Raw genomic sequence first — 21,268 nt, forward strand, 5'->3', positions numbered from 1 at the left:
CCGTCTTAAATAATTTTCCACACACAGTCTGTGCCTTTATTTAGTTTTCATGCTAGTGAGGGCCGAGAATCCACTCTCACATAGGTATGTGGTTGAAAGGGCATCAGAGTCTTAAATTAACAGCTCGATTTGAAAAGACAGGATACTCTTGAGCGAAGCCCACTCCACTATGTCTCCCTGTCATGGCTTTTGCGCCATCTGTACAGCTACCAACATGAGTTTGGCTACATACGGACCGTTAGTGGAATTCCTGCGAGAGAGTAATGGTTAACGTGATTGGATGTTAATTATTTGACTAGGCTACCTGTATTTGACATTGTGTTGTTATTTCGCTGAACACGAGATGGTTTAATTTGATTATGGGCAGTGAAACGAGGCTACTCTGGCGAGAAGAAAAAACCTCACCCAAATGTATAGCCCCATTGGAAAATATAAATGGACTGTTTGAAAATGTGAAGGAAAAAAAAGATACACTGCTCAAAAAAATAAAGGGAACACTAAAATAACACATCTTAGATCTGAATGAATGAAATATTCTTATTAAATACTTTTTCTTTACATAGTTGAATGTGCTGACAACAAAATCACACAAAAAGTATCAATGGAAATCAAATGTATCAACCCATGGAGGTTTGGATTTGGAGTCACACTCAAAATTAAAGTGGAAAACCACACTACAGGCTGATCCAACTTTGATGTAATGTCCTTAAAACAAGTCAAAATGAGGCTCAGTAGTGTGTGTGGCCTCCACGTGCCTGTATGACCTCCCTACAATGCCTGGGCATGCTCCTGATGAGGTGGCGGATGGTCTCCTGAGGGATCTCCTCCCAGACCTGGACTAAAGCATCCGCCAACTCCTGGACAGTCTGTGGTGCAACGTGGCATTGGTGGATGGAGCGAGACATGATGTCCCAGATGTACTCAATTGGATTCAGGTCTGGGGAACGGGCGTGCCAGTCCATAACATCAATACCTTCCTCTTGCAGGAACTGCTGACACACTCCAGCCACATGAGGTCTAGCATTGTCTTGAATTAGGAGGAACCCAGGGCCAACCGCACCAGCATATGGTCTCACAAGGGGTCTGAGGATCTCATCTCGGTACCTAATGGCAGTCAGGCTACCTCTGGCGAGCACATGGAGGGCTGTGCGGCCCCCCAAAGAAATGCCACCCCACACCATGACTGACCCACCGCCAAACCGGTCATGCTGGAGGATGTTGCAGGCAGCAGAACGTTCTCCACGGCGTCTCCAGACTCTGTCACATCTGTCACATGTGCTCAGTGTGAACCTGCTTTCATCTGTGAAGAGCACAGGGCGCCAGTGGCAAATTGGCCAATCTTGGTGTTCTCTAGCAAATGCCAAACGTCCTGCACGGTGTTGGGCTGTAAGCACAACCCCCACCTGTGGACGTCGGGCCCTCATACCACCCTCATGGAGTCTGTTTCTATCCGTTTGAGCAGACACATGCACATTTGTGGCCTGCTGGAGGTCATTTTGCAGGGCTCTGGCAGTGCTCCTCCTGCTCCTCCTTGCACAAAAGCGGAGGTAGCAGTCCTGCTGCTGGGTTTTTGCCCTCCTACGGCCTCCTCCACATCTCCTGATGTACTGGCCTGTCTCCTGGTAGCGCCTCCATGCTCTGGACACTACGCTGACAGACACAGCAAACCTTCTTGCCACAGCTCACATTGATGTGCCATCCTGGATGAGCTGCACTACCTGAGCCACTTGTGTGGGTTGTAGACTCCGTCTCATGCTACCACTAGAGTGAAAGCACCGCCAGCATTCAAAAGTGACCAAAACATCAGCCAGGAAGCATAGGAACTGAGAAGTGGTCTGTGGTCACCACCTGCAGAACCACTCCTTTATTGGGGGTGTCTTGCTAATTGCCTATAATTTCCACCTGTTGTCTATGTAAAACAATGAAAGCAAACTGTAGTTCAGACAGAGCCTGATCAACAGTGGGGGCAATGGAATAAACAATAGTATCGTCTGCATACAGGTGCAGGTAAAAAAATGTTTTACAGACAAACCAATATTGTTAATGTATACAGTAAACCAGGGGAGCATCTTTCACTGGGGATGGGGGGGTACATGTTTTCCACGCATTCTGAAATTACATTTTTGTCCCCCCCAGTTTTATCATTGCAATGTGATTTTTAAAAAACAGTGTGCTTTAGGACCATGTGGACGCCTCCGAGCAATCGGGTAGGCTGTTTGGAGTGTTTATCCAACTGGATAATTTTTTTGGTATAAATTATGGCCCCCCCACACACTTCTAAAACCAAAGTTGCGCCCCTGCAGTAAACATGTAAAGCCTGTTTAAGCAATACTTGGAATTTTGGTATCTACACAAGTTTCAATCTGCCTTTCACCAGCTACTGAAATACACTGAAACTGAAATACTGCTCACTCATGAAACTAGCAAAAATTCTGCACTGGAAGTACCTGTGATCAGTTCTTTCGTAATAAAGTTTGTGAGGCTCATTCAGGAATGCTGTTCATCCACTCAGTTGTGCAGTACAGGAGACAGTAAGGTTTGATGTGGCCCGAGAGAAGTTGTCCGCAACCAACCACTGATCTAGGATGAGATGAACCTACCTCCCCAATCATCATTCCATCAGGAAGGTGTCAATATCTGATTCAAGACCAGTGAACAACTTTTACATATCCCCCTTGATGACATTGGCCAAATTTCAAAAGAGACCCCATTTTCCATATTGTGCGCTGCTTGACCAGCAGTCCCCTGAGTAGCCCTTCATTAAGTAGTGCACTTTATGGGGATTAGGGTGTGATTTCAGATGCAGAGAGAGATTGAACTAGGCAACTCTCATCACTGATGATTATGGTGACCTATGTTGTTTTGTATTCAAATGTCAAACCTGACCTCATCTTGATTCCGACTCCTGCCACATAATTTGACAATACAATCAAGGCCCTGCCTACTGGCTTTGACATCACAGAAATTCATAACATATTCTAGAGGTTGTAGTTACACTGATGGACTTATCTTCCATACTTCTCCACTAAATGTTGTTAAATGTTATCTTTCTGGGTTGTATGTGCACAAGCAAAACCAACTTCCCTAACAATGTTGTGTTGTATTGTACTTCGATTTCTGTGAAATGTAGAGATCTTTAGTGTATGAGGTTTTGCATGTCACGAGAAGTACATTGCATGATATTTCTGTGATTATTTTTAGCTATGACCTAACTCTATTTACACTGTCAACTATCCATAGGAAGTAAAACAAATACACTTACCGTCTCATGTTTCTTCTCAGTATCACTCTCACTCACACACACACACACACACACACACACACAAACACTCACTCACGAAATAACCTTTCTACTGTTGACCGAGGGGTGTGGACCTACAGATGTAGGATCTTAATTTGAGCCAGTTAGCTACAGCAGGAAAATAATTGTTTGGATTATAATTAATGGACATTTTTCAAAAGGGAAAATTCAAAGTGTAAATTACAAACTTCAGAAGCCTTTTTAAACTTCAAATACACTTCAACTTTTTAAAAATTCTCCTGCAACAGGGTGATTCAATTCAGATCCTATGGGCAGAGAGCACCTGAGGCTGGGAGTGCCAGTTATTCCAGTCAGTACCTTGTAAGGCCTGCCCTCCTGTCACACCAGTTCCCTTCCAGCAGTGTCATAGAACACTTACATATGCCTGAAGAATCACAACCTCTAATGGAATGTGTGAGCTGGAACAGGTGCATGAATTGTTCTATGACACCAGTGACACTGAGCAATACACTCAGAACTGTTATTGGTCCTCTGACAGCTCATTGTTATTGAGGACCAATGAGGACAGAAATCTGTAAAGTGACTTGAATACATTCATTTAAACCTGCAGACACAGTAGTATGATGGTATATTGTTAACAAGTGATATAGTTACTCAGCCTGGTCTCATAGACTAGACATAACATAGTAAATGCAAATTCGGCACACTCAAATTATTATGATATGTTACATTTGGTGTAGGGTGGTTGGTAGGGGTTGATGGGTGGGCATATAGCGCAAATCTTGGTGGTTGCTCAGGGTGGATGGGTGGGCGTATAACTCGAACAGGGTGGATGGGTGGGCGTATAACTCGAACGGGGTGGATGGGTGGGCGTATAACTCGAACGGGGTTGATGGGTGGGCGTATAACTCGAACGGGGTTGATGGGTGGGTGTATAACTCGAACGGGGTTGATGGGTGGGCGTATAATTCGAACGGGGTTAATGGGTTGGGCGTATAACGCGAACGTCTAGCAACCCAAAGGTGAGTTTGAATCTCATCACAGACAACTTTAGCATTTTAGCTAATTAGCAACTTTTCAACTACTTACTACTTTTTAGCTACTTTGCAACTACTTAGCATGTTAGCTAACTCTTCCCCTAACCCTAATCTTAACCTTAACACTTTCAGCTAACCCTTCCCCTAACCTTAACCCTTTAAAATAACCTTAGCCAGCTATCTAACGTTGGTCACCTAGCTAGAACTCATAAAATATAATAGGTTTTGCAAATTCCTAACATATAATATGAATTATAATCCGTAACACATCATCACCAATAATGTGAATAATTGACTGTAGAAGTGCTAGATTAAATTTGACCCCGTGATGAAGTTCTTATTCATGACTTGCATCTGAAACTCCATCTGAAATCAATAGTTTCACCCAATTTTGACTAGGTCACAAATTTTTATCAGTCGGGAAAACAAGACACCATGTTTGGTTCCTGACTCAAATATTCCCCAGAGCTTAGTCTCATGTCCTTGTCTTTCTTCCTTTCAAACCGGTCTGATAAGGTGGCTGCTGAGAGCAAGAGGAGCTTAAGGCTGGAATTGAGTGTTTACCCACTGTCTTTATGCATGTCTACCTGCACAATGATTATTTGGAAAACATTAAGCATTTACCTGTGAAGGGAGTCTTGTATCTTGCAGTAGTGCCACATTTTTACAGTAACCAATATTTTATTTGACTGGGAAAACAAGCTACTGAATAAATACCACAATACAGGTTTGATTGAATTGAACATTAGCTGATTTCTAGGAAGTGTAGCACTACTCTCACTCTGAGAAATACAGCAGGTTCAACCTACACCAGTTCTGTCGTCACTGTTGTGTGACTGTTACACCACAAACTAGTCATGGGTAGAAAGAAGATTGCAGGAGTAACCCCATAAGACATTGCAGTACACACCATCATGAAAAAGGCCCATACTGTATTTGGACTGAACGATAATTACCTAAGAGTTTTGCCTCACCGTAGAGGTAACCTGGCCAGGAAAATCTCTGGGGCCTGCAGTTTTTCTTGGTTAAGTCACATTATCTTGTAAAACTCTAACAATAATAGTTATTCAATGTAGTTAACACAGTTGATAACACAGCCACACAACTCAATCAATTCACTATAATTCATCCCTTCTTCTTTCTTATTGCACTTTCTTATTACAACAGTATATCATTCGTAGGTCTTTGTTATTATTCCTTGCTGTTTGACAGTGGCCTTTAAAGTGTTGCTCCAGAGGTTTTGAATAATTTCAGCCAGTAGTTCTAAAAGTAGTGCTCACGAGCCAAAACGGGTCCCCAATTTTTTTTTATACAATTTTGTACGATGTTATTAATTTTGTGTGATATGTTACGAATTGCAAAAAAATAAGAATACAAGAAAATTATATTCTGATTCGTACAATATGTTATGAATTTGACTGGATCTTTAACTTTGGGTCCTAGTCACCGGAGTAGTTGCCACTGCTGACTGGAGAGAAAGTAGCAATTTATACTCATGCATGTGTTGCCATGTAATTCTGTTGGGGGCTTAGGGTCTAGTGGTTGGAGCGTTGGACTAGTAAGCAAAAGGTTGCAAGATCAAATCTCGGAGCTGATAAGGTAAAAATCTGTCGTTCTGCCCCTGAACAAGGCAGTTAACTCCCTGTTCCTAGGCCGTCATTGAAAATAAGAATTTGTTCTTAACTGACTTGTCTAGTTAAATAAGGGTAAAAAAACAAAGAGAGGCTTTCACACATGGAACCAGTTCATGATGAGGTGACCCTGATATGCTGTAGTAGCTTGCTAAAAATGAAAGATCATTTCTATAAGCTAACAATGCAGAGTAGAATTTTAGTAATGGTTTCACAAGGCTAAACTATGGATGGTTTTGTGTAACTCAAACAAATAAGACAGCATGTGTGTGATCACATTACATTTCAATTCTCATCCAGTCAGATGAATTGATGCCTCTTGTTTCAACTCTTTTTGTCCAGGAGGGACAGTAAGGTGCTGTCTACCACATACACAGAGAAGAATGACTGGGGTTGGGCCTGGGCTGCAGGACCTGTGGCCTGGTTTCCTGGGACCTAGTTGCACAAAGGCAGCATTGTAAACCCTCAGCAGCAGAGAGACCAGCCCAGCAGATGGATAAGCAGGACGGAGTGGTGTGTTATGGGTTGGGGTGGGGAAACTGGACTGATCAGTAAGGCCCATGAAAACTGAACCAGCTTCTAAGCTAGCTGCCCCTCTAGTTTCACCTCACTGGTTTGGCCAAGTCTGTCAGTGCCAAGCCAAAGGTCTGAATGTCATCTTTTGTGACGGGTCAGTTTAAGAGAAGATGTAAAGTGCTATTCACATTCTAATTCCTTGACATCTGTCTACTGTACCTCTTGTCATACTCTCTAACACTTCCTGAAAACTGGCTAAGTGAATCATTCACTCAAGGCTGTCCGTTTCCCATCATTCAAACACTGACAGACAAAAACAAAATCAGGCACAAAGGCATTAGGGTATAAATAAAGCAACAAATATTTCCATAGCTAAATATAACACAGTCGTGTTTGACAAGAAGAAAAAAAGCAAGCGTACAGAGTTTTCACTTCAACATAAGTGAAAAGATTGTGAAAGACCTCTGTTTCAAAGGTAGATTCTGCCATGCTGGCTGTGAGGGCATTTTGCATTCAAGAAGAATCCATTTCGGAATTGAATACAATTTAAATGATACCACTGATGAATCCTTCAATAACTATACATGTTTAGCCAGTAACGGCTTTTGGCTTTTAAACCAGCTGGTAACACTAGATTGGACAGTGTCTTCAGACAGTGTCCCTTGATTGTCTTAGTTCATATACCCAGAATCCTATGTGGCCGGGGAGTTGTAGGACTATTTCCTGATCTGGGCCTATGTTGCCGGTTTACTTCCGTCGGCAGCGAAAGCAGCAGGTACGACAGCGTCCAAACTCCTCTTCCGTGTCCTCCTTCACTGTGTAGGAAGTCTGGCCGTCATAATAAGGGGTGTTTGAGGCGCCACCATCTCCATTGTTGGTACCTTCTGAGGGGAATGGCGACTGCCCCTCGGGTTTGAAGGCACCGTAGGGGTTAAGGGAGTAATTGCGGTTGCTGTAGGTACTGTCCAGAGCGATGGGGTTGATGATGATCGTGCTGTCCTCTGCAGAATGTAGCTTGGCCCGAGGGATGGTCACATCTCCATAAGGGTTTTCCAGAGACGAATTCATTATGACTGACTGATTATGGAAGGCTGAGAGTACGAAACACAGGCAGATAGAGTCTGTGGCTGTCAATCTCTTGACAGGCTTTTGGTTTGATGTGTTGGATCTCAGACAGGGTATTGAGGCTCAGATCTGAAGCTTTGCTGTCAACGTTTGTTCTAGTTTCCTCTGGTGACTTGAACTGGCTCCAAGAATACTCCTGTAAAAGACAGATTTAATCATTTTAATACAACTGTAGTTGTAAAGAGAATCCTGAAACTACAAAAGCTCTGGTTCTGTTCTGTTTGACCTTCACGAAATTCTGAGAAAAAAGTATTATCACAATGCAGTGAAATGACACTTGGATGTATCTCTTTTTCATTTTCATCTCGACTGCTTCATTATTTTCCTGCGTATTCCTATCGTTCTCAATTTACGGTTTATCGATAAACTCCTCATATTGCTAAAATTCGATCCCATTCTCTTTCCAAATAAAATTAATGATCATATGTCATGTTGACACCTTTATATGGATGACTACATCTTTAAAAAAACACATCCTAACACCAACAGTGAAGGCAAAACTTCACCAATAAAAGCACTGATTGTTTATGCTTACCTTTTTAACTTGTGGAATCCCTCAGCAGTCAAGTGTTATATGATATCCCATGAAAGTCCCCTGGTCTTCTGACGTTTCATATAATCCAGTGAGCACTTGAAGGTTGAATGGTTGTCTCTTGCAGATCTTTATTAGTGTACTCCCACTGTGTCTTCATTGGAAAAGGGAGCCACACCTGTAGCGATGTGTGTCAGAGTGAGGACTGAGGTGGTGGTGGCCACACACACACAGGTGCAACCTTGACTCAAGGATAGACGCAACATAGTAAACGTAAATCGGTCTCCCTCCATTTAGTATGATACTGTATGTTACTTTTCGTATGGTATGTATCAGTTTGTGGATGTCTATCATCCATTTCATATGATATGTTACGAATTCCACTTTGTTGTGGTTAAGGGTACGGGTTAAGGTTAGGTTTAGCTAACATGCTAAATAGTTGCAAAGTAGCTAAAAGTAGTTGCAAAGTTGCTAATTAGCTAACATGCTAAAGTTGTCCTTGATGTGATTCAAACACACAACAATTGGGTTGCTAGACGTTTGCGTTATACGCCCACCACTCCTCCCTTTACCAACCTTCCTTCTGTCTTATGCAACCATACCAAACGTAACACATCATACTAATTTGAGTGTCAAAGATTTATGTTTGCTAAGTTACATTTAGATTTTGAGGCCAGGCTGTCAAGTGAGGAGGAGTGTTGTTGGTGTACCTGGGAGTCACCTGATCCAATCCCTATGTGAGCAGAGCAGCTACCTGAAACCCAAAGAGGGCGTGGTGATGACTGGCTAGCCCAGCCCTGGTTTATCATTCCTCTAGCTGCTCAAAACACAGGCGTATTTGTCATGGCAACCAGGGCCCATATCCACAAAGCGTCACGGAGTATGAGTGCTGACCTAGGATGTCCATATAAGCTTATTCATTAGGATCTAAAAGTCAAAACTGATGCTAAATCAGCACATCTACTCTGAGACGCTTTGTGGAAACGGCCCTAGTCTCTCTTTCTCCCCATGCCCCTCCTCTCTCTTTTTCTCTCACAATATCTCAATCGGTGTCTGTCGCCTGCTGCTAACACCACCCATTGCAAATATTCACTTAAAAGCCCTAACATAATGTAACTGGTAAATGACAGTGTAAACACTCAAAGCTATAATCACACAGGTTGGTCATAAGGACAGCAACAAAAACCCTATGACAAAGATTTGTGTTTGTTATTTTTAGTCTGCGTTTGTTGTATTTAAGAGTTTTTTAGTTGCAGGGAGTGGTTTATAGAAAATAAAAATAGAGAGCATTCTGTGTTTAAATCATGATATTTCAGTCAATCTGAACAGGACTGCCGACATAGCTGCCTAAATGGGTGTTTAGGCTTAGTTCCAGTGTTAAACATTAACCTGGTTCCATATGAAACACATTCCTGCAGCCATTTCCTCTGCTTTGACCCAGAACCTTTACATTTGCATGTGTGTGCACTCAGCAAAAATTCCTCATACCAATGTTTGTTAAATGGATCAAAGTGAACGAGAGTTTGCTTCCAGACAATTCTATGGCCTTTTGTTTTCCTCGTCAACCCTTTTCACTTTAGTTAATAAGGCGTGGTACCTTTTTTGTGCATTTATGTTCTTAGCCTGCATATATTTGAGTCGTTTTTCACTTTCTGAATTGGCCTCACAACCATGTAGACAGACATACATTGCACTTTTTCCCCATAGGTCGGTGCAGTACCCTCATTTCACCAGTGAGAGAAAGTAGCACAAGGAGCGCGAGCTTAGTTTAAATTGCTTCACCAGTGTCATATTTCTTCATCCTTACTATCAACAATAGGAAAGGGGGTAGGGGAATCTGATCCTAGATCTGTGATTTAGGGTAACTTCTACATTAAGCTAATTTACATAGCAGGGGATTGCTCCCATTACCCAATGTGACATTCCCCCCAACATTATCAGCATGGAGTAGTTAAGCTCTGGAGGTCATCTCTAATCCTATAAATATGTGAAGTACATACTTTCTCGTCACGCACACATATACAAAAACACATTTTTAAGAATACACAATTTATTAGACATGTTTTCTTGCTTTTCAAACAATTCAGGTTAAAATCTATGCAGTGATGAATGATTCAAGTATATTACAATGTACATATAAAAACAAGTGTGCAACAGGCAGTAGCCAGGCCAGACCCTGGTGTTTGGTTTCTGTATGCAACACTTGTGGAACAACGATGTAGCCAAGGGGAGTTTGTGTCACTGGCAGCGCCCCGGTCTGTCACATCTGTGACCCCCACTCCTCTGAGGCTAAAGTTAAAATGTCCTTTACCCACAGGTCAGAGTCAGGTGAGGTCTCTACCCCCTCATACAGAGAATTAATCCAGCAGCAGCAACACAAAAAGCACAAATGTCCACATTTGTTCAAAGCAAAACATATTAAAAAAAATACACTGAAAAACTAAAACCCCCAAAATCAATTTTTGGCACTACTATAAAACAAACAGAACTACATAAAAAAATGTGCTTTAAACCAGCTCAGCCCTGGGTATCACAATCATTATACATTAAGTGCATGATACATAGTTAGTATTGATATCAGCAGAACTTAAGCTTTACAGTCTTAAATAAACTTTTGTTAACACGTTCATAGGCAGATAACTTCCAGTAACAACTTATTCCAATTGAACCGAACAGAAGAAGACAAAAGTATCAGTTGCCAGTACCAGTTTGCACATTCTCTCCCATGATCCTACCACCAGTGCTGCACATTGTCATAGGTTTGTTTTTGGAATGACGGTCAGAGGGCTGCACTGTATATTAGCATAAAAAGGTATGGCTCCATTCAGAGGAATACGTCAGGATTTAGTCCATTAATGGATTGGGTTAGATTAACACACGTCATCAATCATCTCAACATCATATGTTAAACAATGTGACATACCTTTTAGCAGTCATTTAGGAATGAAAGTGCCATGTGAGTTATGCTGGCATGCTAAACTGTAACACTACAATAGAACTCCATTAGAAGAGATCCACCTGGTTTGAACCCCCTCCATGTAGACGACACCTGTTAGCAGTGCTTGACTTGGAATGAAAGTAGTGCAGGAGCTGTCTTGTTCCAAGTCTATCCATTAGATCATGTTCACCGAAATTCACAACTGGTATGCTACAGAGATTATTTTAAGAGTTCATAGACATTTTCCATTACTTCGGAAGTTTAACCAAATGGTCATGACTATTATTATAGCCTACATGAAATAGTAAGCATTATTGACACTGGAAGACTGCTGTGTCTGATCCCATGTAGGCCTTCAATCTCCTGCCATTGTGCCCTTAATCAAGGCACTTAACCCCCCACAAACTTGTCAACATGTGGTCAAACCTCCATCTGGAGAGCTCTTGGGTGTGCAGGCTTCGCTTTTGCTCCAGGCCTGAAACACTTCTTATCAAGGTTCTGTTGAGCAGCTGATGTTTATGCTACAATGTGGTTAGACCAGGACTTGAAGAAAAGCCTGCACACCTAGTAGCTATCCTGGAGGATGGTTGCCACACTTCCTATAAAATATTGCAACACTACAACCAAATATCTTTGTTTTTAATCAAATGATTCCCTCATTAAATGAATCAGAGATCAAATGGATAAGGTAGGCTACTATACATGTTTATATATAAAGGCTCAAATATTCATGCTTCAGGGGAGATCTATGCACAGCAAGTTATTTGTCAATTGTTATAATTTCTTTACGTTACCTGCAGCAGAAATTAGCACAGACACACACTGAAGGGTCATTCCGATAATGGCTGATGTCCATTTTTAAGTGTGCCTTCATGAATTACATTAGCAAAAATCATGAAATGCCTTTTCATGACCTGATAAACCCTCTTTTGGCAAAAGCCCTTCATGCGCATTCAGGCTGGCTCATTTTCAATAGGCACAATCTTGAACTGACATCCTACTGGCAAATAAACGTGAGCAAAGCGGAATCAGAAAATGAATACCCATTGGCCATTGCTAGTTAACGCAGATCCTGCCTTCATTCCACTTTGATCAAACTTTTTTGTCTCGGTGTATGAATCTAGACCGGTGACAGGCTACTTTGTTTTACAGTGCCTTGCGAAAGTATTCGGCCCCCTTGAACTTTGCGACCTTTTGCCACATTTCAGGCTTCAAACATAAAGATATACAACTGTATTTTTTTGTGAAGAATCAACAACAAGTGGGACACAATCATGAAGTGGAACGACATTTATTGGATATTTCAAACCTTTTTAACAAATCAAAAACGGAAAAATTGGGCGTGCAAAATTATTCAGCCCCTTTACTTTCAGTGCAGCAAACTCTCTCCAGAAGTTCAGTGAGGATCTCTGAATGATCCAATGTTGACCTAAATGACTAATGATGATAAATACAATCCACCTGTGTGTAATCAAGTCTCCGTATAAATGCACCTGCACTGTGATAGTCTCAGAGGTCCGTTAAAAGCGCAGAGAGCATCGTGAAGAACAAGGAACACACCAGGCAGGTCCGAGATACTGTTGTGAAGAAGTTTAAAGCCGGATTTGGATACAAAAAGATTTCCCAAGCTTTAAACATCCCAAGGAGCACTGTGCAAGCGATAATATTGAAATGGAAGGAGTATCAGACCACTGCAAATCTACCAAGACCTAGCCGTCCCTCTAAACTTTCAGCTCATACAAGGAGAAGACTGATCAGAGAAGCAGCCAAGAGGCCCATGATCACTCTGGATGAACTGCAGAGATCTACAGCTGAGGTGGGAGACTCTGTCCATAGGACAACAATCAGTCGTATATTGCACAAATCTGGCCTTTATGGAAGAGTGGCAAGAAGAAAGCCATTTCTTAAAGATATCCATAAAAAGTGTCGTTTAAAGTTTGCCACAAGCCACCTGGGAGACACACCAAACATGTGGAAGAAGGTGCTCTGGTCAGATGAAACCAAAATTGAACTTTTTGGCAACAATGCAAAACGTTATGTTTGGCGTAAAAGCAACACAGCTGAACACACCATCCCCACTGTCAAACATGGTGGTGGCAGCAGCATGGTTTGGGCCTGCTTTTCTTCGGCAGGGACAGGGAAGATGGTTAAAATTGATGGGAAGATGGATGGAGCCAAATACAGGACCATTCTGGAAGAAAACCTGATGGAGTCTGCAAAAGAACTGAGACTGGGACGGAGATTTGTCTTCCAACAAGACAATGATCCAAAACATAAAGCAAAATCTACAATGGAATGGTTCAAAAATAAACATATCCAGGTGTTAGAATGGCCAAGTCAAAGTCCAGACCTGAATCCAATCGAGAATCTGTGGAAAGAACTGAAAACTGCTGTTCACAAATGCTCTCCATCCAACCTCACTGAGCTCAAGCTGTTTTGCAAGGAGGAATGGGAAAAAATGTCAGTCTCTCGATGTGCAAAACTGATAGAGACATACCCCAAGCGACTTACAGCTGTAATCGCAGCAAAAGGTGGCGCTACAAAGTATTAACTTAAGGGGGCTGAATAATTTTGCACGCCCAATTTTTCAGTATTTGATTTGTTAAAGTTTGAAATATCCAATAAATGTCGTTCCACTTCATGATTGTGTCCCACTTGTTGATTCTTCACAAAAAAATACAGTTTTATATCTTTATGTTTGAAGCCTGAAATGTGGCAAAAGGTCGCAAAGTTCAAGGGGGCCGAATACTTTCGCAAGGCACTGTATATAGGAGCCGGTACGCAATCCATCAAACATTTGAAGTGTCGGTAAGGCCTCCGGGTAGATCAGTCCCAAGTCAAGCACTGTCTGTTAGGCATCACTTACAGTAAAACAACAGCGATAATTGGCATCAGGCAGGCAACACTACTAGCTACCACTAATGGTGATTAATAACGCATTGCTGGGATGGCAGAGATCGTACATCATGGGCTTACTACAACAGGGTTGTATTTATTAGGGCAGACTGAGGCAAAACATTTTACAACGGAAAGTTAAGGTATTCAGCCTGTTTTCTTCTGGCAGGTGCCTAATGAATAAGACCCAGACTTGTCTGACTGGGAGGAGTGGTGCCAGTCTGTACCTCCATGACAGGGAGGGAAGAGTCCACATAATCACCCCCAACACAAGCACCTTTTCTGGGGGTGGCAGAATAGGGAGAGACCAAAGGAGAACAGAAAGGCATTCAGTATCAGAATGAAGGGAAATTAGAGAAGGAAGAGGGTAGACGTGTGGCTTCTGGTACATTCCTTCTTCGTGGTATGTGTACTGTAGGTGTGTGTATACTGTACATTGTATAGGGAAGCCTGTCCACATGATAGAGGCTGTGTGTGACAGGGGTTATCTGTATGTGTGGAGATGTGTCTTGCTAGCCTGGTCCCAGATCTGTTTGTGATGTATTGCCAAAGGCCATATGAGCTGGGCTACACAGCACTAGCCAGATCTGTAATCAGGCTGGTGTCTTGCTGCTTGTGTCTGAAATCTCAGGAGGAACTCCTAGTTGAAGAGGATACCCCTGACAAAAGGCAATATGGGCACAATTTAGTAACATTTTTTTTTTTTTTTTAAAGCTATGTCGTTATTCTTATGGAAAGTAAATGTAACTAATTGCTATAAACTCTTTATTTTGCTGGTCAGGTATGTACACTAGTCGTAATCAACTGTCCAACTGACAAAATAAGTCAATTGTTAATAGAAACTCTAGTCGATGAAAACGGGGAGACCCCCTTGGTAGTAATGCAACAGTGGTGACTGACTTTTTTCTGTAAGTCCATTAGTGTGTGAATGAGTGTGTGTCTAAGTCAGCCTGTGCACCTCCGCTCAAATCTGTACACACGTTAGTGTCCCCATCAGTTTATTTTAGTCCGTTTTCCCCCAGAAAGTGTGTCTCTGGTTGGCCATCTCGGCTCACAGTCCCCAGGGGTTCTCCGTAGCGGATCTTCTGGCCGGCCTTCAGGTTGAAGCTGAAGTCGTGCGGAGCCTCGAAGAGAAGGACTATAGTGGAGCCCAGGTTGAACTCTCCCAGGTGCTCCCCTTTCCTCATGCTCACTCCCTCCTGGTTGTTGTTGGACAAGTAGCTGAAGTCGTTGTACGAGCCTTTGCTGTAACGTGGGCTGTTAGTGCGCAGCTCCTGGATACAGACAGAGAGAGAGAGACAGAAAGGATACAGTTTAGTAAATACATTATAATAATGATCCAATGCATACAATGTCAAGTGTTTTGAGCATCTGGTGGAAAGGATTTGATCTAAAGCGACTTAGTCACACATATATTAAGTACACGTGACACATGGGGGAATCAAACCCATAGCCCTGATGTTAAATGCACCCTGCTCCAACCAACCCTTAACACTGAAAGGATATCTCATAACTGCCCCATTTATCCAGTGCCCATCATGTGATGTGTAAAACATTTGAGGAGAATAGGTAAATTGGACTAAGCCCCATTAGACGATGAGCAGCATGATAGCTGCTGAATGAAGTCATATCCTCCTGTTATGATGTTGACGGTCTGGTTGGGAACAGCTTGTGCCACTGGCCCCCCTCCTCACTTTTCATCTTTCTCGTCTCCCTCCCCCCTCCTAGTTGTCTTCCCTCCCCTTCCACCTCCCCCCTCTCCTCACCCTTCCTTCGCTTCCCCCTTCCTGTTCCTTAATGACGGTGATGGAGTTGGCTTACAGTTAACCGCCTCACCTACATATTAAAACGACCACGTCATCCTAAGCCTCTTGTCTAATCAATGGAAGTATATGGCTCCTATGGGAAATCAGTCAGTTTAAACACAGAGTGGAGAGATTAAATAGGCCTATCCGGTGTGTGTGTCGGCAGCTTAGGGAAATGGCCTGACGTATAGGTAAGTGGGACAGGAAGCAGAGGGAGCTGAAGGGAGTGAAAGCTCATACTGCGAGAAGTGTAATAGGAGTCAGAGTGACAATGGGTCAGAACCTCTCTTAAGTCAGCATTATTTCTACTGTATGTACTGTTATGTCCTAATAATTCATCTTTGAGTAAATACTATGGCACAGTACCAGAATAGGCTCAGACCAGGCCCCCAGTGTCTGGTCTGGACCAGCTCTGCTGGTTGGCTACTGCGTAGCTACCTAGTGGTGTCAAAAGTCCTGGTCTGCCCTAGAAAGCCTATGTAAATTACGATCGTCAGAACAGCCAAACTATTCTTTATTTTTACGTCTGTTTTGGGCTCTAAAATGTGTTTATTATGATCAAGTTCGATCCCCAACGTGAATTATTTTAAAGTTCGCTACAAATTGAGATATTTAGTTAAATAGTGATCCATTCTGACTACTACATTTGTCATCACACAGGATCACGTGCTGACACAGACCAATCACGGGCTGGCAGGTTACGAGGAGGCTCTCACCCTCATGCACTCTTTGCGCGTCTCTTGGGCAGGATGACCATGATCCTTTGCTAGTTATGCCCACTTTCACCATGATCCTTAGCGATATTTTTGTGCCAGTCAGCAATATGGCGGGCTTCAAATACTTCTATGAAAATCTCACGATGACGCGTGGATGACGTCTGCGCTATCACTATCTACTGGTTTTAATGTCTATGGGTCAGACTAGTAAACATTCACCCTAAGTGGGCTGTAGCGCTAACTAACCTTGTCAAAGTAGATACGTATGGAGCCCACGTTGGTGGCCCCTACAGCGGTGAGGGAGAAGAAGCCGTGCGTCCACTCTCCGCTCAACACCACCCTCTCGTTATGGCAGAACAGTTCTTTGATCCAGCGGGCCACGCCAGGGTTCACTGACATCAGAGAGCCTGGGAGGGACACAGACAGGGAGCAGGAGGTAAATACACAGCTATACAGACATGACACAAAACATGAGGTATAATACAAACACTGCAAGCAGCACCATATTTATACACCAAATATGATTTTTAGGACTGTGCCATTTTAGATCAGATAGGAGTGAGGGTGAAAGGTGCAGCATGGCAAGTCTGAGTATGTAGAATGATTATGGTGTGTGTCCTGGACATCCTGGGATTGTCCTAGCATCATCCTACCATAGCAGAGTAATTCTGGTGTTTATATATGATGCGTATTGTATTAGTAGGACAGTCCTAACAGGGTACTGACCAGGGAAGTGTCTTCTGTGGGCCACCCTCCAGTCTGTGGGGGAGTGGAAGCAGTGGTAATCTCCTGGAGCCAGGTACACCACACAGTGGAACAGCTCATTCCCCTCTTTAGTCACCAGCAGGTCCTGAAACGAGCTGGGGTCCTCTTCATCTGGGAAAACACACATACATCCACCGTTCTGGTCAGCAGGCAAGGTGTGTCATACAAACCAATCCTAAATGAGCCCTAATCGCTGAGTCTATTAGGTCTATAACATACGTGTAATATTTCCTTCCAATCCTTTGAGATCAACAAGTCTAAAGGAGGTAGGGGGGATTAAGGGTCAAATTGGGATTGGGCATTAGACCAGGAGGGGGAAAAGGTAGAGGTATTCACTTGATGGCTTGATGGTACTGTTGATGGCCTCAGCCCAGGTGTGTGGTCCCAGGAAGGTCTCCAAAGAGTATGTGACTCCTTTGACTTGCTCCACCTCACAGTTCCGCACCCGCCCAAAGTGCAGGATCTTCCCATCTGCTGGGCTGATCTGAAAAGCACACAGACATTATGGCTTTAGCCAGGGATCTACTCCTCTGTGTGTATAAAAGCCAGTAGAGACAACTCTGATCAGACACAGAGCAGGAAGAGTAGTTCAAATTCATACACACCGTTCACACACAGACAGACAGGTCACATATACCTGTGAACATGCATGCACGCACAAACACACACTTACCACGCAGTGTGAGTCACACACGGGCCGGATAGCTGGTTTGAGTTTCCGTCTAAAGAATTCTCCCAGGTTCCTGTATTGAATTAGGTCTTCCACAGCAGCCTCCTGCATGTTGACACCAAACGTCCAGATATACAGACTGTAGACTGGCTTCCTCAGCCAGGTCGGCAGCTCCACCTGGTTCAGCCGACCCCAGGCCCGAGACAGCAGCCGTGTCGGGATGGTCTTGTACAGAGCAACCTGAACGAAGGAGGAGGAGAATGTTGGGTTACACTACACATAGCTAAACTCCATGTTCTCACATTGGCTACATCCTGGCTCCTTGTTTTTGTGGTCTGGCCAACTCCTATGGTCATTGTTACACCAAACGACCATAGGAGTTGGCAACAGTGCACAAACAGATCTGGCACCGGGCAACTTCTTCTCTACTGGGAGAACTCTAGAAGGAGAAGCTAGAACCCTAGCAGACAAGGCTATTGAAGGCAAGTTGACATCTTGAATAAAAGTATTAGCCTCCCATATCACTAGGTCAATTGCATCAAGACCATGTGCGGGACAGGTAGTAAGGTTGAGGTGTTGACAGCGTTTTAAGGTGCCTGAATAAATCAAACTTTTGCACACCTGAAGTTCTGTCTTAGTTTACAGGTGCATTGTAAAATCCTAAAGTGAACAGGTTGCAAATTCAACTTTTCCAGATAACTGCAAAGTTTCAGTCGCATACAAAGCCATCAATTCACGGCTTTAAGGATATCTAAACATAAACCTAGCCCTAAGCTGCACTCACCAAAACACAACCACATCTGAGCAGCAGCATCAAAAAAACAAACAAATGAATCGAAAGTTCATTGATTCCTACATCTCCGTATCCATGAGATGTGACCAGTCAAGTTGAAGGAGCCGCCTGTCACTTGACTTCTCTGCACAGGTGTAGAACATCCATCTGCGACTCACGCAGAGACACTTACAATGTGAAGTACGAAATTCAGTGTGCGTTGAAGTGAAGAGTGACAAAGCGATCTGATGATCTGACCCTCCTAGCACCTGCAAGCAGTCAGGACTGTTTAGACTCCTCTATCGCCTGAGCGATCCATATGATTTGCTGCTTGACTTGCTGCTGCTGCTTCTAGCTGTTCGCTGGGCCAGGCTGGCATCATCAATAGCTTCTGCCTAGCTAAGTGGATTAGTCAGGTTCTGGACCAGCTGACATGAGGAAGGAGGAGAAAAGGGCTCTAATAAAGCTTACCTATCCTCCCCTTCGAAAATGTTGCGAATCGGATGTTGCAAGATATCTGATGATATAGATGGGGTTAAATACGCAAAACATGATTAATTTAATACCGGGCTAATGATGATGTGTGGAAGCAAGCCTTGTTAATTATAATTAGTTGACTGTGCACTTTAGGGATCTGCAGCCTACAGGATCAAATCCGTCCAAGTCCAACACGGCTACGAACAGACCGCGGCACAATATATATATATATATATATATATATATATATATATTTTTACATGGCCTCAGATGCGAGGACAGAATAATTAATAAACACAATGGCAGATTTAAAATAGACTTAAAATAGAATAGGAGTTAAACAGGTAGGTAGGTAGGTAGGTAGGTAAGTAGGAGGGGAAAAGGGCCTAGAAAATCCATTTGATCCACAGTGTGGCTCAATCCACATGGAGTTCAGGGCTAAATTAAAAACCATGAAGGTGATCAGAGTTCAGACTGAACAGAAATACAAACGTAGGGAGAAATACTGGGGCTTAATTAATGTGGGTTACAACCCAAATTATTTTCCAATCATTTCGTTCTGAACAGAACCATTATTTTTTCCCCCCTTCCAGCCAGCAAAATAGAGTTCTGAACTGACTCAAACCCTCCAAAAGTGAATGTTTATTTCGTTCCTTTCTGATCCAATCAGTGCGCATAGAGCAGCTTGCTATGGAGGAAGCAAGTCATAGTTGTTCACATGCATTGGAGAGACAAATTTGGGTGCGAGATGCGACAAGTTTTGCGAGTGGGGAGGGAGCAAGAAAGGGTGGAGAAGGAGGCTTGGTTTGAAGTGTTGGGCATCTTATGACATGCACTATCTGAATTAGGCCCAAAGAATTATACCTACGGAGGAGCGGCTTTTATGAGGGAACTTTGAATGTCTTCGACCTTCAGAGAGTTGACTTAACGTTGGACCACAGCTAGCTAGCTAACAAGCTTGTGGATGCAGAGGCACCAGAATTTAAATAAAAACACGTCTTACCTTTTAGTAGTTAATAAATCCAATGTGAAACGTTACTATAGTAACTATAGTATCTTTAACGAACATTGAAAAAGTTAATCCATTCTAAATCTAATAAAAAAAATCTGTCCCTAATTTCTGTACCACGCTTGTAACGTCAGTAGGCTACAGTAGCCTATGCTTTGGAGGGGGAAGCGCAGGTAGCCTATACACTCACTGGCAAAGATTTGAAGCTGGCAGGCAGACATTGGAACAAGTTTGAGTGACAGAGTGAGGGCTTTGCATAGGCACTTTGTTGATGAGAAAGAAAGTTCCCGGAAAGTAAAATAACATTATTCCCAAGCTTTTAAAATAACGGTTCTGTTCCGGAACAGTATAGTTCACTTCCGGTTCCGATTCGGTTCCTCAAAAAATGCATTTTCCAGTTTTCCTGGTCGCAACATACGGAACATTGCAGATGAACTATAACGTACAGATCAAACTGATGAAATGAGCTGACAAAATGATTCAATATGATTGATAGAGAAGTACCCTACATGACCAAAAGTATGTGAACACCTGCTTATCAAACATCTCATTACAAAATCATGGGCATTAATATGGATTTGGTCCCCCCTTTGATGCTATAACAGCCTCTACTCTTCTGGGAAGGCTTTCCGCTAGATGTTGAAACACTGCTGTGGGGACATGCTTCCAATCAGGCACAAGAGCATTAGTGAGGTCAGGCACTGATGTTGGGCAATGAGGCCTGGCTCGCAGTCGGCGTACCAATTCATCCCATAGGTGTTCGATGGGGTTGAGGTCAGAGCTCTGTGCAGGACAGTTAAGTTCTTCCACACCGATCGACAAACCATTTCTGTATGGCCCTCGCTTTGTTCACGGGGGCATTGTCATGCTGAAACAGCCTTCCCCAAACTGTTGCCAAAGTTGAAAGTACAGAATCGTCGAGAATGTCATTGTATGCTGTAGTGTTAAGATTTCCCTTCACTGGAACTAAGGGGCCTAGCCCAAACCATGAAAAACAGCCCCAGACCATTATTCCTCCTCCACCAAACATTACAGGTGGCACTATGCATTGGGGCAGGTAGCATTCTCCTGGCATCCGCCAAACCCAGATTTGTCCATCAGACGGCCAGATTGTGAAG

The 21,268-nt window shown here is 43.1% G+C and overlaps 1 protein-coding gene across 6 annotated transcripts in view; it reads right to left on the reverse strand.

The window, feature by feature from the left end:
* Positions 1-14,010: 14,010 nt before the first annotated feature.
* The window catches only part of LOC110523465 (phosphatidylserine decarboxylase proenzyme, mitochondrial), a 36,900-nt gene continuing 29,642 nt past the window's right edge, over positions 14,011-21,268 (reverse strand). For all 6 annotated transcript variants that reach the window (XM_021602166.2, XM_036977094.1, XM_036977093.1 and 3 more), the window contains 5 exons: positions 17,896-18,132; positions 17,559-17,706; positions 17,184-17,333; positions 16,704-16,864; positions 14,011-15,210 (listed from right to left, as the gene is read on the reverse strand). In XM_021602166.2, the coding sequence (XP_021457841.2) occupies positions 14,935-15,210; positions 16,704-16,864; positions 17,184-17,333; positions 17,559-17,706; positions 17,896-18,132 (972 nt within the window). In that variant the 3' untranslated portion in view covers positions 14,011-14,934. The remainder of the gene's footprint in view (positions 15,211-16,703; positions 16,865-17,183; positions 17,334-17,558; positions 17,707-17,895; positions 18,133-21,268) is intronic.

The sequence above is a fragment of the Oncorhynchus mykiss genome, chromosome 5, assembly GCF_013265735.2.
Source record: "Oncorhynchus mykiss isolate Arlee chromosome 5, USDA_OmykA_1.1, whole genome shotgun sequence".
Taxonomy (NCBI): Eukaryota; Metazoa; Chordata; class Actinopteri; order Salmoniformes; family Salmonidae; genus Oncorhynchus; species Oncorhynchus mykiss.